General features: G+C 37.1%; 1 protein-coding gene across 3 annotated transcripts; it reads right to left on the bottom strand.

Moving 5' to 3' along the window:
• Positions 1–399: 399 nt before the first annotated feature.
• On the bottom strand, positions 400–7,068 carry LOC104219757 (pentatricopeptide repeat-containing protein At5g27270). Of its 3 annotated transcripts, none has more exons than XM_009770482.2 (8): positions 6,397–7,068; positions 4,154–5,558; positions 3,443–3,754; positions 2,607–2,711; positions 2,378–2,465; positions 2,169–2,290; positions 1,634–1,698; positions 400–1,396 (listed from the first exon to the last, which is right to left on the bottom strand). In XM_009770482.2, exons 1-8 carry the CDS (start codon positions 6,937–6,939, stop codon positions 839–841), a joined length of 3,198 nt encoding a protein of 1,065 aa, XP_009768784.1. In that variant the 5' UTR covers positions 6,940–7,068; the 3' UTR covers positions 400–838. The 3 variants fall into 3 exon arrangements, with proteins under 3 accessions (XP_009768784.1, XP_070027200.1, XP_070027199.1); XM_070171099.1 differs by having other exon boundaries at positions 4,154–5,575; positions 6,397–6,524; XM_070171098.1 differs by having other exon boundaries at positions 1,198–1,406.
• Between the last annotated feature and the right edge of the window lie 12,004 nt (positions 7,069–19,072).

The raw sequence follows: 19,072 nt of genomic DNA, 5'->3' as shown, positions 1-19,072 counted from the left end.
AGGAGATATTACAGTAACATCATCATAATAATCTAGCAATAACAGGAAACTATCATGCAATTTTAATATTAGAACTCTTCAAAACTTGTTAGAAACTAAATGTACAAATATTACTAACATCCAGTATCTCTATACATAATGCTTAATCATTTAGGGGTCGTTTGGTTGGAATACAACTTATGCCGGTATAAGTTATGTTGGGATAAGTTATGCTGGAATTGTTGTTTATTCACTATTCGGTATGTTGTATTAAGAATGACAATTGCATAATTCTAAGAAGAAGGTATAAGTTATACCGGTGCTAATTACCCCACCTTCTATAAGGTATAAGTTATCCCGGTATTAAAATTAACACCGAGATAACTTATACCTGGTTTGCTAACCAAACAGAGTATTAAGGTGGTATTAAATTTTTATATCACCCATATACCTCTTTATACCTAATACCAAACGACCCCTTAGGGTATAAGAGAAACTACAGAAACAAATGCTATTTACACCTGCTCATACTTCTCAGGCCTTCAACATTGGTTTAACAGAATCATATTCCGACTTGGGATATACCACACGCAGTAAGAAGATCATCAGCACGTCGGTACGCAGATAATGCTCTGTACTGTGGCAGACATTGCCAAACTCAAAGGTTGCACGTTATTTCAACTTCCTTCACAAAATACTAGCTTTGCTCCATTCCTGCCCGGTATATCCTTGGCTACTGTATTCACGTTAGTCTGTCTACACACAGTTGCCTACTTGATACGATATAATTGTCATTTGGCATTTCGTCTCATCAAGAAATCTATTAAAAGGTCCCAACTCCAGAGTCTATGCTGATGAATCAGGCAGCTTTCGACCTTGATCCAACTTCAAGATTTTCCAAGAAGGGAATCCCGAGACTGTTCATAGACCTCAACACCCCTTCTGCTTTGATTTCTAAGCCCACTGACCTGTACAAGTGCACAGCCGCACTCATTATAAACCGGTCAGGTTTTATGTACTTGGAAATTCGTTCAAAGAAGGAGATGCCTTCCTCCACATGACCATAGTCCGTGTAACCTCTAAGCATAATACGATTAGACTCTAGGTCAGGTTGTAGTCCAGCGTTCATGAAACTTTTATAGATCCTTTCTACTTCTCCAACTAATCCTCCCTTTGCAAAACCTGATAGCAACACGTTATAATGTGCACAAGAAGGGGGAATTCCTTCTTTCTGCATACAATCAATGGCAAGCTCAGCTTCTGAGTACTCTGCTCCCCTTGTATATGCTCTAATAAGTGCGAGATATGTTAAGGAGTCGGGTGAACAATCACTGCTCCGCATGCTATGCATGAGGATTTCAGCTTCTCGATAAAGTCCAGCAGCAGCATATATATTCATCATAATATTGTAGCTCACCTGCAATGTGCTGCAAATTCTTAGTACTTTAGAAGTGTTCTCCCATACAATATGAGTATGTCATTTAACATTAAAAGCGCATTATTGACAACCACGACATATAAGTTTGTACTAAAAGCACATGGCAATATTTTAGCAGCCAGGACGTGGCCATACTGTAGCAGACACATTACTGCCACAAAATAAAAAGGAAAATGACTTTTCTACTGGATCTGGCTATGATTATGTGTAAATTACCTGCCCAGGTTTTATTCCTGCTTCCTGCATTTTGGCAAATAATTGAGATGCTTCATCATATTTCCCTGCATTAATTGAAAATAAGAATTCGGAAAATTGCTACAACTAAAACATTGTGATGCTGTCAAGGGAATTCAAGTACAGCACCCATTTCCCCCTCCACCCCCACCGACCAAAAACAATTGGAAACAGTACAATCATTATGATAGATGTAAGGTGTTTGAACAAAGGCAGAAAATGACCATCTTGAAATTAAAAAATTCAGGAAAAAAAGGATACATATAGAAAGCGTTGCCATTCGCATTAGCAATTTCGTGTTAGGGAATTAGAAACATACATAAGATAAAGGGAAACCCCCAAGAAGCCTAACTGAGCCACAAAGATAAAAATGACAAATTTTCAATACTATCTATGTTTATGGGAAATTGTGAGATAATAAGAGATTAGGAGAATTTGCATTAGAATGATCTTCACTAAAAGAGCCCAGGGTTTCTTAACAAACGCCTGACATGAAATTTAGACAGCAGATAATTACCAGCCTTTCCGTAATAACATATCAAGTTGGTATAAGCCTTTTCATCCAAAGAAATGCCCATCTTCTGAGCCATATCAAAAGCTTTCACAGCTTTATCCAGGTTTCTTCCTCTTCCATATACACTGCACCAATAATAAATTCTTACACTTTGAGAAATGCAAAATATAGTATCTTTCCCTCACTCAGTTCGAAAAATGTCATGCTCTGACCTAATCATGGTATTGTATGTTTGAATTGATGGAGCAACACCCGAGGAGAGCATGTGCTCATAAACTCTGGTAGCAAAGCGCAATTTACCTGCACTCCAGTAAAATGCCTTCAGGTCTCGAAAATTTTAATTTATGGTCAAGATTGATCTTCAATATGCTCCAAATGAAAAATGAAAAAGACAAATGTTTCAGATGCTTTTACGCAATCATTTTTTTAATGAAAACAAACCTGCTTCCAGCATTGCCTTGATAAATGTATTATAAGCCACGGTATCAAGCTCCACATCAGCACGCAAAGAATTGTGAATGATGTCCTCTGCTTCAGTATATCTCCCTGCACATTGTATTCCAACATCATCAAGCAACAAAATCAGATAATACAACCAAATAAGATAACTAACTATTTCTTTTTTTCCAGTTTCAAGATTCTCCTACAGCAGATGTTATAAATGTGAATATCAAAATTTATGAGACAATGAAACTCTTTATGCATTCACCTCTTCTAATCCTAACACAATCCGAAAGTTACTCCAGGGAAAAAAGTTACAGTTCCTCAACAACAAATAGTGAAATCAGCGTGGTGTTCCGTCTACATTTTAAAGTTTAAGAGGAACAAAAGCCAGTAAACAGATCAATTGCATCAACAGAAGGCATTGAAGACATCAATTGAAAAATTGTGGGACGTAAACACCAAGTATCTATTTAATTTATTTAACTGGCACAAAGCTAAACCAGCTTGAAGTACCAGGAGACGATAGTGGTAGATTTGAGGTGAATGAGGGGCAGGCATGTTCACAGTTCATTTATGCTCTTTGGAAAAGGGCCTGATCATAAAAATTTCTAGAACTCCTTAAGAAAATGGAGAGGAAAGGAGTCATTCTGATCCCTCACGACCCTTTACCCACACTAACCTTAAGAGATTGTACTAGAGTGTTTAATAGTTTAGGATTATGCCAAAATGGATGACTGTATAGATAAAGTAGTTTAAACGCAGCTCCTACAGTGTAAACACAAAGTCTTAAAATTGAGCAGGAAACATTCAAGTCAATGATTCCATACTCTTACCGCAATTACTTAAACCATTCACTAGCATGCTAATAGCAACTGGACCAAAAACATGCCCTTTCTCCATCTCTTCCTTGTAAAACATGTAAGATTCCTCTTGTTTGTCACATCTATTATATGCGTCAACTATAGAATTGTATAGAAGACTTCCAGTCCTCGAGGAGTCTGCAACAGATTCAAAGACATTTAGAGCTTCCTTTAGTTTCTTCTGCTTCCCATAAAAAATTATCAAGGATGCACTTGCAGCATCCTCTGGTTTTCTGCCCAGCTTCATTAACAGCTTATAAAGGTTTTCCGCCTTTGAAATGTCACCTACAGGAGAATTGACACAAATTACCCAAAAAATCAGGCATCTTAATGTTTCTGCTTAAAGGATGAACTATATCAGAAAGAAATATTTGGATGCATGGCTCCTAGAACGCCAACATGCCACTTTAGTAACCATATTATACCACCATAGAGTGATGAAGCCTAAAGAATATGACATCCTAGGTTCAGAGCTGTTTAATTAAGACACTTCACAGGAAACAAGAAATCAGGCAAGCTCAATCTTTTGCCCTAAGCCGAATTATTGCACCTATCAACAGGAAATCAGGCAAGCTCAATCTTTTGCCCTAAGCCGAATTATTACACTTATCAAGAATATTAAAGAGCAGAAATAGTTAGTGTTGCTTAGCTCTAACTTACTAAATCAAAGAGCAAGTTTATTACCTTCTTTGGTGAATTTTCTGATAAGCTGACTAGCAACAGACAGACCATTTGTAGTCTTAAGCAACAATTTTAGTGTTTCTTCTGCCTTCGTTTTATTTCCATCTGCTATAAAGAGGATAAGGGCCAGCTCAAAAGCCACGGCACCTGGTTGGTCCAAGGGCTTAGAAGCAATTTCAGTTGCGGTAAATCTATCATTTCCATGAATGGCCACAGAAAAAGTCTGTGTAAATACAGAATCTTCAAATACCTTGCTTGCACTGAACTCTCCTATCAACTGCACTGCATCTCTGACCATTCCTTCAACACAATAAACTTTCATGACTGACTTGAGAAGCTCCTCATCAAATTCCACTTGACCTTTCCTTATCTGGAAAACAAAATCTTTTGCTTTCTCAGTTAAACCGAGTCTCATGTAGAAATTGAGCATGTCTTTGCAAAAACCACACTCATGACCTTGCGCCTTAGAGAGAGCCTGAAACACGGCTTCGGCAGATGCCAAGTCTCCCTTTGCAATATGGCACCTCAACAAGATACCATAACAGAATTTTGAAAATAATATGTTCTTTGATTTCATTTCGTCCATTACATTCAGTGCTTCCTCAAAATTTCCAGCATTTAAATGGACTTGAGCCATTGTTGTATAGGTCTTCTCATTACTAACCACACCCAACTTCTTAACTTCTTCAAAAGTCTTTTGAGCATCTACGTAGAGACCAAGCTTGCCATATATTCTGATAAGCAAGCCATATATGACTTCATCCGTTTTGATGTCATACCTTTCCATCTCCTCAAACAGCGCAAGGGCTTTGGGATAGTCCTCCTTTCTGTAATACATAGTCAAAAGTGAAGCACATGTAAAGTTGCTCGGGATTATCCCTTGAGATCTCATATCTTCATACAGCCCGAAAGCGTCATCATAATTACCACTCTTTGAAACCAGGCTGATGAGAAGGCTATAAGTTGCCTCCTCTGGAATGAACCCCAAACTCTTCATCTGATTAAAAGTTTTAAAAGCTACTTCAGCATGACCTTGTTTGACAAGTGAGCAGAGAACAACTGTAAAAGTAAAATGATTGGGCTCAACCCCTTTTTCAGCCATCTGTTTCCATATAGTAATAACATTTTCATGAAGTGATCCTTTTTGTAAAGATGAAAGCATGAAATTATAGACTGCAGTTGAAGGTGTAATTCCCCTTTGCTGAACAGCAGAAAAGAAGGACATCATCTCTTTGTGACGTCCCCATCGAGCATAAGCACATAACATGGTACCACAAGCAACTTCATCAGGTTCACACCTCGCTTCAAGCATTTCCAAAAAGGTCTGCTCAGCTAGCTTGATTTTCCCAACTTGCCCATATGCACGGAGGACAATCGTATAGACAATGACACTTGGCCGGTAGCTTAACTGTTCCAAGCATAAATCTAAATTACACCAAATTAATATTTCAGATTCTCCAAAGAAAGTAGTATTAGAAAGAAAAACTTGTCATTGCAGATGCTAGATTCACAAAGTCTAAGTGACAGATTCATAGCCAATGTTAATATAGATTTTAAGAACAATTTAACAAAAGGTATATTGAAAAACTTCTATGAAACTTTGCAAAAAACATTCAGTATAAACCATAATGGGTGAAAATAACTATTCCCTCCGTCCAAATCAATATGACCTCTTTCCAATTCTAAACAACTCACGGCTTTCAAAATGTGATCATTCAAATTTTAAACATGATGTGATCATTCAAATTTTAAAAATATGATGTGATATTTTTCTCTATCAAAGTAACTTCTAATTATTACTTTAATATTTTTCTCCACTATCAATGATGGAATAATGTGGTCAGTGAGGGTTCATATAACGGACCCCAACTTGTTTGAGACTGAGATGCCGTTGTTGTTGTTGTTGTTGTTGTTGTTTCTCCGCTATCAGTAATGGTATAGAAGTCAGTTTAACACCTTAAATATTACATTTTGTCATATAATAAGGACCAGCGGAGTATAGACTTATCCATCTCAAATATTTAACTTGTCATTTGAAAAAAATCAATCAAGTAAAAGGAGCACAAAAAACAAGGGAACTGGCACATGAAAGCTGCTGAAGCCTCTCAAAAATCAAAATTAACATCAGATATAAAGAAAAGTTTCACACTGATATCCGATCCAATTTCCAAACACTGTTTTTAAGTATGATATAACTGGGTTCATCTAACTTAATGTAAAAGTTGAAACATCAATATCAAACTCACCTGTAATTTCATCCAATCAAAAAAGTCTCTAACTTGTCGCCAACCCTTCTGTTCTTTGAGCACAACACACATCTCTCTAAAAGTAAGCTTAGTAACAAAAGAACTCATCACTTCTCTCATATCATATGACCCTTCAGCTTTGCCCGAAAGACTTCTAACTCTCTTGATAGCCGCAATCACATGCTTACCATACAAATGCCCATTTCTATCGTCTTCCAAATACTGCACCATCTGTTCAGGGGTCCGCTTAATCCATTTAGGAGTCATAGCTTGTGAGCCTTGGTTTCGTCTCAACGCGCTTAAGTATTGGGCTTTAGCTTTGATAATGCGACGAGCGTTGTCATCGGAAAGTGGGTTTTTGGCGTGTTTTGATTTGGGTTTTGGTTTGTTTAGGTTTCTGTTGTTGCCGTCGCTGAGTGTCCATGGGTCTGGTGTAACGGAGCAGAAGAATATTGTGGGTTTTGGTTTGGGTTTTCTGGTGGGTTTGTGAGATGGGGTTTTCAGTGGAGTTGAGCAGAGAAATGAAGACTGCAGAGCTTCCATTAATTGATTTGGAAGTTTGACAGGGTTGGAGAAGTAGGGGATAGAGCAGGCTGTTCCGTGGAAAGAAGAAGGAATGGATAATGGCGGCTCAAATTAATTTCAAGAATCGCAGCTCCTGTCCTACACTTGTTTCCCCTTCAGTTTATATCAGTTTTTACTCTAAAAAAAGCAGACTACTTAACTTATTGTGGAAAGTGTTTTTATCAAAATTGTTATAAAAAAAAAAAAAAGAACGAGTATTGAAGAGCAAAGTAAACAGAAGAGATTTCTTATTGATATGGGATGAATTATAATGGAATAGAACCCTTTATTGGCTTAGCCACCAAATAATAAATCCTAGAATCTCTCTAAATATAAACACTCACCTTAAATAGAATTCTATTTATAACACTCCCCCTTGAATGTCTATTCAACAAATGATGTATCTCATTAAAACCTTAACTAAATAAAACTCAATGGGAAAAAAATTATAGAAAAGGAAAAAGAGTACACATATCTAACAATACGCTTTTTGGTTGCCTTGTTAAAAACCTTGCAAGGAAAACCCAATGGGAAAAAACCTTGTAAAGGAAAAAGAGTACAACGCATATTAACTCCCCCTAATGAGAGCATCAATTCACATCTTTAAGCATTTGCATTCCAATCTTGTGCATCATCTTCAAAACGATCTTTGGTAGAGACTTGATAAACAAATCAACTATATTAACTTGAATGAATATATTGCATTTTGAAATCATCATTCTTGATAGAGATGTAATGTCTTCATAAACTTCCGTAGAATGGCCTTTTCAATATCTCCATAGAGGTATTCTCGCTATCACATTATCATGCTTATAGTTATAGCAAGATACATATGTGCACAAATTGCACTTAGCATGTGGTACTTCAAGACCAAGAATTGTATATGCTTTAAACGATTTAAATCCTTCATGGATTGTCATATAAGTTAAGTCATATAAGCCATATAATAGACTTTAGATGCATATCAAGTTTTTATGTCATGCTAGAGATATAAGATATCGAAAACTGATTGCACATACCATTGACTTTATACTTTCAAGTATTTGAACAACATAGACAAAATTATATGTCTTTCATATGGAATCAATTCTACTTGAATTATGTCTCTTCCATTTGGCCAATACTTTTGTGTCTATATTCGATAGACTTAAGATCCTCATCTATACTTAGCGCTATGATAGATGTCGTCGACGAACATTTTATATCGGTTCCAATATTTTTTCATAAAGACATAACATAAAGATCTCTTCATTCATATATTCAGGTACCTGAATCTCTCATGAGATTTTATGAAATGTTATGTCATGTGATCTTCTAGATCACTTGCCTCCTTATTATGATTAGTTTGATCATTTGTTCATCTTCTTTATCAAGAAGTTTTATTTGAAACCGATTTGTCTATACGCTTTAAGCGTACTATAGACTGTCCTTTTAGGACTTAATATGAGCATTTGCAATGAGAATATAGTTACTTTCTTTGGGTCAGCAAATGCGTATGACATGCTTTGAAATATATTGCAAACGAATTATCTTTTTATGAACTTCAAGTTCATATTATGATATTCGATGATCTATATATACAAATGATAATCCGTTCCACGTAACTTTTTCTCAAGTGTTTATCATGTCTGCCCCTCGTGTTAGAAAAACTAACTTGTTTCCTCAACTTTGAGAGCTCATCTTTGTGTGTCATGGTGCTAATCAAAATATACACCGCACATCAATAATAATAAGATGGAATTATTTGGTTCCTGACCCCGAACCACTTGTGAGGGGAGAATGTAATATACAAACTGATATAGGTAATTTTGTTCTCATAAGCAATAGTTTAGCTATTAAGTGGAGGCACTCAATAAATTATTTTGCTAAACCAACTGTGATGTAAACCAACTTATCAAGATAAACTTTCTTGAGTAGAAAATTTGGAAATTATGCTCGAAATTAAATTATCGAGCAAGTTACCTCACAAAACATCATATTACGGGTTAATAATAATCGCACATGTAACCATCTCATAAATGCATCTTATGTGGTATACATGGCAAGTGAATGTGCCCATATTCACTTTTGATATTTCCAACGTTTATGGGATTCAATCCCAATTTTAGTTGGTCTACTAATTAATGAGAACAAGCAACCTAGGAGAATTCGTAAAGAACTTTCTAGTTCTTTAATGTTTACTCATTTGAATTCTCTTTTATTTTTGCACATCATACTTAAATTGATATGACTAAACCAGTTATGCCAACTGGATATCAATAAACTCCAAGTTTATTATGATATGAGTTTTATATCAATAAAGTTCTACTTTATTGTGGCATTCTTTTATTTGTGTAGTACAAACTGAAGAATAAAGCGGGTAACTTTTCACATACATATTACCCCGCTACAAGTTGTAGTAATAGAAGATATTAAATCTTTCCTTTATTTATAGTCTCAATATAATCAATTGTTTTCGCGTGTACTTTGGAAACTGAATAAGTTTCTTTGAGACTTACTACAACACAGTACCTTATTGGTAATCAATTGTGTTTCTCCAAAATAGTATAATTGGCTCTTGCAGAGTTCTCAATTAATTTTGTAGTATCACATATTCATCAACATCCATATGGTGAATATCTCTTTTAAAGAGAAAGTTATACCATTATGGTTATGGTCAAAATTATATGCAAGATATGTTTCTTGCATTAATGTTATTCTTTAATAATCACATTACCAAAATATTTTGGTGTGCAATAGGTACGTGACCAATGACCATTCATGTCATAATAATGATATTATTTTCTTATATCATCTCAAACCTCATTCTAGAGGTGAGTGTGGTATATTCACTACCACTAGCACGTTCATATTCTTCCAAGAATGAATATGTATTCATAAATCAGATGTTGTCACATTCACATCATGAATGGACCATAATTATCTATATGTGCTTTATAAAATCTCATGTCAAATTGATGAAAAATATTACTATCACAGAGTGAATGATTATATTGAGAATCCTTATTATTCTCATTATCACAATAATGACGATTATAATTTCGTCTATTGCCACGTTCACATCCATTGATACCTTCACGGTAATAATTTTGTCTTCTTTCAGACTTATTACTTATTGCTACCACATTCTCTTAAGGGGATGAGAATGAAGCAAATTCAACGGGATGAGTTTTTACTTCTTGCGCTCACAATCATATATGACTTTGATCATGGCAAGACATAGAAGTTTTACCACTTCAAGTAGTTATAATTTCTTACTAACTCCATTAGAGTTATAATCAAAATTAATTGTCTTTGCTTTTATTTAAAATCAAATTATAAACTTTCAAGAATTTAAAAAAGAAAAATAAGATAAAATACTTACCTTAAATCCAGAATTTATTCTCAAAGCTTGGAAATCCCTTGTCTTTTTACTTTTGCAGGTGGAAAACGTACATCTCTACTGCCTTTAATATATCTCATATTGTGGTGGCTTATCAATGGACAACGTGGTGGAATTTTAAAGGAAGACGGTGGCCAGCTTCCATGATTAAGCCTCTATTTATACCGTTGCATAGGCAAAACCAATGCATCAATTGTCCAATATAATATCCAAGAAATCAGAATTAGTTCATTTTTATTTCAGTCGCGGGTGGTACCATCAAGCTCTCAAAGACGAGTATTAATATAGGCTAAATTTCAATAGATAATTAGAGACTCGTGCTGATAACGTGTTATAAAATAATAAAAGAAGAAGAAGAGTATTGCAGATCAAAGTAGAGAGAAGAGAATTCTTATTGATATGAGATGAATTACAATGGAATAGAACCCTCTATTTATAGAGAGAGATTGACTTAGCTATCAAGCAATAAACCCTAGAATCTCTCTAAATATAGACATTCAACTTAAATAGAATTCTATTTATAACAAAAATATATTTTTTAAAATATACAATTGGAGAAACTTCCTATTTTGTGTTTGATTAATCTTTCCCAAAGGAGTTTTTAAGTTTCAAATTACTAATATTGACATAAAAACATGTTTTTACACGAAAAGATAAATGAACATTGAGAGTTACATATTTTTTTCATTTTAGAAGTGCCAGGCAATGGTAATCGACTATCTCCCACCAGCACAAATATACTCATAGGTCTTCTCTCACTTTATTGATCACTAAGCTACATCCCTAACGTGAGGTGCTTAAAAGTTGCAATATCACTAATGTAAAAGACCTTGTTTAAAACTCGCTTTTTCCTTCTGGAGAAGCTATAGCATTCTCTTCTGTCTGTGGGTTGATTGACATGATTCCGAGCCTTATTTTGAGGTCTTTTTTCCCCTTCTTTTTTCGGGGAGAGCTTTAGCATAGTCAGTTATCTACATAATATTCATTGTTTACTCCATCATATGGTGTAACCTTGTGGATGAAGCGTTCAATGACTTTAACTGAACTTTTTGCAACCTGGAGCTCAATGAACAACGTCGGGCGTCATGTGTTCTGCTGTTGGAAAATTATAAATTTCATCTTCTTTTGGAGGTTGAAAGATGTTTGAAGTGTTCGAGTGATATGCTGATCAAAAATGGAAATCTTCTTCGGACAAGATTGTACAACATACTCATATAATTGGCAGTTTGATATTGGCATCAAATAGCCAATAAATGTATATCACAATAATAATATGTATATCACAACTTTTTTTTTCTTTGTCTATATCAACATGTATATTAAAATTTTATTTTCATTCTTTGTATATAAATAATGTTATTCTTTGTATATCGATAATATAAAATTATATTTATAGTTATTGTTGCCTTTATATCAATGTATATCACAGTAAAAATATTGTATTATTTTTATGCCTCATATGGAAATTACTCCTAAAAATAATTTTTTTTAAAAAAGAATTTTAGTATAGCCTAGCCACACAAAAATGGAAATTAAATTAAAATTTGAGTTAGAGTGGCCAATATTACAAAATTAAAAAAGGCAAGAGAAAAGGCTATGGCTTCACATTTCTAGACTAGGCGAAGACAAACCCAATTACCCCACAAGCCCGTCCCTTTAAAAAGCCCAAAATTCCAGGCCCAACCCTAAATCCTTTCTCTACAAAAACACATTAGAAGACCTAAAAATTACACACCCCTATATCAGCGACCTAATACACACAGTAAAAAGGAGTTGCGCATCAGCTTTTTTAAGAAGAACAAATGTCACGACCCCAACCCCGGTCATGATGGCGCCCAACACACTGCTAGGCTAGCCCGACCATTCAACAACATTATCCCAAATTCTTATTCAGATTATAGATAAATATCACAGAGAATTTACTAAGTCATTTCATTCAAGTGTATAATTAATAATAAAATCTGCGGAAGTTCAATTAAAATACCACACCATAGACCAACAGAATCCGGTGTCACGAATATGAGCCTCTAATATAGAATATCCACCTATTACAAGTCTGTCTAGGAAAAATACGGAATAAAAGATAGAGATAGAGGGGAGAGATCAAGGCTGCGAACACCATGCAACTACCTCAATACTCCCGGATACTGCCTGCTCAGCTAAACAATTCTTCACTTAGCCTGTGGTGTACCTGGATCTGCACGCAAGGTGCAAGGAGTAATGTGAGTACTCCGACCTAGTGAGTAATAAACATAAATAAAGGCCGAGAATAAGAAATCATGGAAAAATACAAAGTAAACTATAACTGGCAGTTTAGAACAACAAATAGTGAAGCAACAAGTCAATTAAGTCAGAGTACCAAATACTGAGACAGGTATAACGGATAAAAACAAATGCATGAGTGCAATGCAATGCATATGATGGTACACTCTAGTACCCACTGCGGCGTGCACCCCGAGCCATCCATTTATTTATTGTCGACGACGCTTACTGGGGGTGTATGCAAACTCCGGAGGGGCTCCTACAGCCCAAGTGCAATATCAAGCCATCTCGTGGCATCAAATCTAGGCCCTCGGCCTCATATCAATCTCAGTATAATCAACCAGACTCTCGGCCTCAATATCAATGTACTCAACCAGGCTCTCGGCCTCAATATCAATGTAATACTGCTGCGACGCGCAGCCCGATCCATGCATAGTTCAGAAACCATCATATGCCCCTTGGGCATTTGTAAAACAGTAGTTCTCAGTCCGAAATATCATTTAAAAATATCATTTAAGTTTTTAAATCTTAGAAAGATGGTTGAGTTTGCAAAACAGTATTTAAAACCTTGGACTAAGGTCAAATGATATGCAAAATATGCGAAAGCAGTGATATCAATCCCTGAAGGATTCAAATAATTGGCAAGAAGCCCAAATGTAACAATTAAATCTAAGTAAGGATGATTCTCAATTTAGTTCAAGTAGAAAACACGGTACAAATATCTCTCGGGACGGACCAAGTCATAATCCCCAATGGTGCTCTACCCCACGCCCATTATCCGGCGTGCAAGTCACCTCAATATAGCGTTACGATGTGAAATTCCGGGGTTTCAAACCCTCAGGACATCATTTACATCAATTACTCACCTCAAGACGGTCAAAGTGTAACTCGCTATGCTCTTGCCTCTCAAATTACCCTCCTCGTGCGACGAATCTGCCCAAAATCACAACAAATATGTCGCATTATGCTAAAGAGACAATACCCCATCGAAAGCAATCGAAAAATATCAAAATTCACGAATTTGACAAAACCCGAGCCCCGGGACCACATCTCGAAAAATAAGAAAATTAATATCACCGGATTCCTTGTCTCGCCACGAGTCTATACATACCAAGAACTCCCAAATCCGAGTTTAAATGACCCATCAAATCCTAATTGTTTGGTTTCAAAATTCAAGCCCTAGTTCTTGATTTGTAGGCTTATATTTCATGAATCTCTAGGTGGAATTCACAATAAAAATGAGTTCTAAGTCCAAGAAACTTACCTCAAGTCGTTCCCCCTTGAATCCCTCTTTAATCTCCACCAAGAAGCTCTCAAAATGATCAACCATGGAGGAAAAATGACCCAAAATCGCGGATGAAGTGTTTTTATAAACTCACTCCCAGAATTTTTCTGAAGTACTGTTCACGCGTGCGGTTACTGTTCACCCGCGCGGCCACTGTTCACGCGCGGTCACTGTTCACGCTGCTAAAAAAATACAACAACAGCCAAAGAAATTGCAGCACTTTTCTTTTTACTAAAATGGCTCTAACTCCATCATACGAACTCGGAATTCGATGATTCTTGATCCTATGAGTCACAAATAATGATACGAACATAGTCCTTCAATAGAAACTCAATTCAGAGCTCGTTTTCTAAGTGCGATATCCATTTCGCTCGTTAAACAACTAACTCATGTTTCGTGTCAAAACCCCAATCGCGACTTGATGAAATTAGACCAAACTTTCCAGATCACTTCTATAATTCATTATTTAAATTCTAGAAATCTCGAAATAAAATTTCGATCTCTAGAACTAAAAATGGACCTTTGGATCATTACAAGCTTATGCTCAAACGACAAAACTCTTCCAAAACTTATCCGAGCCTCATGGGACCCCGACCAAACATTCCAACATAATTCATAACATTATTCAAACCTCTTCCAATCATCAAAACACCTCAAACAACATCAAATTACCCAAAACTCATCGAATTTAAGCCTAATTTTCTAAAAACTTCCGAAATACACTTTCGATCAAAAACCCGACCAAACCACGTTCGAATGACCTGAAATTTTGCACACATATCCCAAATCACCTAATGAATCTACAACAACTCTTGGAATTCCATTCCGACTCTCGGATCATAATCTCACCTATCAACCAGAATTCGCCAAAATACTAACTTCGCCAATTCAAGCTTAATTCTACACCGGACCTCCAAAATTACTTTCGATTACACTCCTAAGTCACAAATCATCCCCCGAAGCTAACCGAATCATCGGGATTCAAATCCGAGCCCTCTAACACATAAGTCAACGTTTGGTTGACTTTTCCAAAACAAACCTTCCTTAAAGAGACTAAGTGTCTCATTTCCTACTAAAACCAATCCAAATCAACTCGTTCACACCCAACACTGATAATGAAGCATAAAGAAATAGGAAATGGGGAAAACGGGGCGATAACTCACGAGGCGATGGGTCGGGTCATCACATCCTCCCCAACTTAAACAAACGCTCGTCCTCAAGCGTACCCAGAGTTGTCCTAGAAGCCAACCAATAGTTGAACGACTTTACCAAGAATATACCCGTGGGTGATCCCACACTACCCTATCTCGCATAGGTCCGATAACACAACATAGCTGAAATTTCACAATCCATCTAGTCCATAAACCATAGAACCACACTGCACCTTCCGAAATCATACACAAGATTAGAACTTCACATCCATACTCAGAATAAGCCTAAACCAGCTGTAATAACCCATACCTGCAACATCAAGTGCAATTATCTGATATACCACATAACTCAAACACTCGGAACGATAATTTCTATTCATAGTGGCTGCACATAATAATCGAATATCGATAGGAAACCTCTTAACAACTAAAGCCTCATTCCAACACTTTCACATACTACCAATGATAAAGGAAACACACAATAAATCATAACCATTTCCTATGTCAACCATTCATGAAGTCATTTCTCTCCTGGTAATTACCATAGCAAATTTTGAAGCGAACCTCAATATTTACCCATCACACATACTGAAATCGAATTCGTTCGCATTCATTAATGATTTCAAAGATCTCTTCTGACCAAACACACTACTCAGATGACATGACACATCAATACATGCCTAAGCCATAACTTGCATAATACGTGCACCAATAAGAAACGGTCCGAACATACTCAATTCATGAAAATGACTCAACTGAGAGAGTTGTACCTCAAACTCACCAGTACTGCCACAACACAAGGATGAGACCCTGTCTCACATCATAGAAACATGACACATAAATTTGACCCGCAATGTCATGTTTCCACACAGCTTTGCTGCAACACACATTCCTATCCAAATACTACTCCACAGGAAACACCTCAAGTCACTATGCTTGAAATCGACAACCATGCTCAATTGATGTCTGGAGCCAAAGCAAATCATTACACCCATGGTGAAACAAATAACACACACCACACAAACTTGATAGAACATAACCGGTACGTTATTCACCAAGCAACACCCAATTACTCATCCCGCTCGACTTCCACTACTACAACTCCTATCGGAGCCAGACGATCCGGTGCCCGACACCAAATTAATACCGAAATCAACAACCTCGCCCGGCAACATGCCTAGCCATATGAAACTCATTTGAAAAGTCCCCCAACACCGGAACTGAATTAATGATAGCAACCTTTGCACTGACATCCATCACGAATGCCCAATTAAGAAAGCAATCTTTCCCAACCGTCCGCTGGTCCTTTGAAATATAAACCACTCTGCTAGAACATAATCCAATGCACTTCATCACTCAACCCGTGGCATTTTTGGTATTGCCCGTAGCGCAATAGTTCAGAATCACTCAACACTAAGATAACCAGTATGAATTCCGACATCACATCCAAAATCTAACTTACCAGCAAACAAAGATCCACTCGAGCCTCCAAATCCTGATTGCCGCTAAACGGTGCCGAATACACACGATCCACCACCACAACCTAGCCTGTACATGAGAACTCCCAGTCTCCAACTCCATATGGCACACAAATCATCATACCTGATTCCAGTTTCCACCGTGTGAATACATGTACACCTTTGATACCCAATCATTCCACGACAGATACTCAAAATTTCCATGTGCTACCAAGCAAACCCGAATACCACCAGTGGACCCACCAAGAACATACCGCAATACTACCGAAATATCATCAGTTTAATCACATTACCTTTTTCTGAGACATATACTCTCATCAAATCACTTCCAATTAGCAATACCATTTCCTTAATCATCTGAAGATCATTCACCCTAATCATCTGAAGCTCATTTCTCTAATCACCTAAAGCTGCCCGTACCGCCTAAGAATGTTATGAATTTCCATTCAGAACTGAACTATAACCTTACACACGCAAATCTCAACCCTTCACAACATATCGCATATACCATACCATCCTAAGGTAACATGAGGACTTCACCTCCTTTCTGAACCATGAACGTTTACGTACTCAACTAGTCAAGAACTTTCATTGATCTCATCTAGAAGAAAAATCATTACACATCCCATGCTCTGCATGACATACATAGGTCTTGTTCAAATTCTTACAATACCGATATGACGGATGAGATCTGTATAAAATCATACACCGCCGAATCAACAATTCATTGGGTCTATACTTCTGGCAAGAACTATCACCTCATTCTGAACCAAACAATGGTCTTAACCCCTTAATTTACTTTATATACTTAGATTGCACTGATCTCGAATTAAATGATCTCGTCTCACCCATTACGAACTGCTCAGGCAATAAGCCACCCCAGACATAATCAAAAGCCGCATATGATTCCCCGATATGCCAACATGCTACCAATTCGAACGCGATACAAAGAAAGAAAACGAACTCTGGATGAATTACCAATCCCACACACTAATACAGACTTTCCTTAGAAAACAGGAAGCAAGGCATACAAAATAGCATATAAAAAACTATACTCAACATCACACTATTGCAAACTTCATACTTGGTTTACATCTTTAATCAATCAAGTGATCACATGCCACACTTATATAATCTTCCCGTGGGACACACTCCCACAACCTACCACAATAATATCTGGAGCGTACATCCAAACCACCGGTCGCACTAACGCTAAAGAGCGATCAAGAATTATTAACCAGGACGCAAAACCCTTTTTACAAAACACCGATCTTAGGTGACGCTGAAGACAATACCAATTTACCGTAAACATCGAAACTTATCTCCTACTCATCTGAGCTCATGACATCTTGTCAAAAAATTTCCTTCACTCGTGCCATTCTCGGCCCAATTTCCACAACCAGAACTGATTCACCAGCATGCATCAAATCGGAACTAACATAGTGCATAACTGCACAATCCGCTAACCAATAGCAAGCTCCCCAACTTGGATCGAAGCCATAGATCACAACATACTATACTCATAACGAATATACTCCATTGTTTCCTCAATACCATAGTGAGATTAAACTCGATCCTTCATAAGCTTGTGGAAACACAAATCATTTAGAATTTTTAACTCTTCTGCAAATCTCGCATTCACTCACACAACAATTAAGCCCACTCTCTAGGCGATCCAATTTAGATTCAACACATTTTATTCACTTGCAATTGAGGTCTTCTAATAGATAACATAAGGATAACACAACTTTAGAACACTCCGCAGGAGATGACCCACATGATTTGCCCTCAACTAACATTTCTGCATACCTTCCACCGCCATAAGCATTATGTAGTCACTTGATCTTCCTGAGTCTGTACTCATATCGCAACATGAAATTTACTTCACTCCTAACTAGGAGACATGAAAAGATTCTTCACACGCCCATAACTCGGGCTATAACTTGAATTATGATGGACTTCAAGCATCTATTAGTTCTTCCATCATTCAACAGACCCTTCTTGTTGCTTCCAAATCATATTGATACGCCTCGCAGTACTAACATACTCATCACATAGCCATAACCATCATTTCCACTAACAGGGACACTATCGAACATATAAGTTCAAAAATACTTGTTCACACAATCAGCACCTCGGCGCTCCCGCCATAGGCAAAAATCCAACCTCAAGTCCTCCAGACTGGCCCACCATAAACTCACAGAGATAACACCTCACCCCTCGATCGGGGAATCACAAGCCATCAAGGCACATCTGATACTGAGCGCCCATGCGCGCATACAAACGCGTGGAAGGAATTTCAAAAGTTTCTTTTCAAGATAAATCAAGGACGCACGATAAGAATTCAAGAATGTGAAGTTTTCCTAAAGGCTCTGCAGCCTCTCGAGGATAAATACAGACGTCTCCGTACCGATCCGCGAGACTCTACTAAACTGGCTCATAACTCGCGAGACCAATTAACCCAGGCTCTGATACCAACTTGTCACGACCCCAACCCCGGTCATGATGGCGCCCAACACGCTGCTAGGCAAGCCCGACCATTCAACAACATTAT

The sequence above is a fragment of the Nicotiana sylvestris genome, chromosome 3, assembly GCF_000393655.2.
Source record: "Nicotiana sylvestris chromosome 3, ASM39365v2, whole genome shotgun sequence".
In the NCBI taxonomy this organism is placed as follows: Eukaryota; Viridiplantae; Streptophyta; class Magnoliopsida; order Solanales; family Solanaceae; genus Nicotiana; species Nicotiana sylvestris.
This window is presented reverse-complemented; position numbering and strand designations above follow the sequence as displayed.

Bases quoted from the DNA above. Each gene is read 5' to 3' on its own strand.
- LOC104219757 (XM_009770482.2), bottom strand. From the start codon at position 6,939: ATGGAAGCTCTGCAGTCTTCATTTCTCTGCTCAACTCCACTGAAAACC. The intron at 2,712-3,442 runs GTAAGAGTATGG...TACAATGTGCAG, and splicing joins GAATGGTTTAAGTAATTGCG to GGAGATATACTGAAGCAGAG. The intron at 2,291-2,377 runs GTCAGAGCATGA...TTATTGGTGCAG, and splicing joins ACATACAATACCATGATTAG to TGTATATGGAAGAGGAAGAA.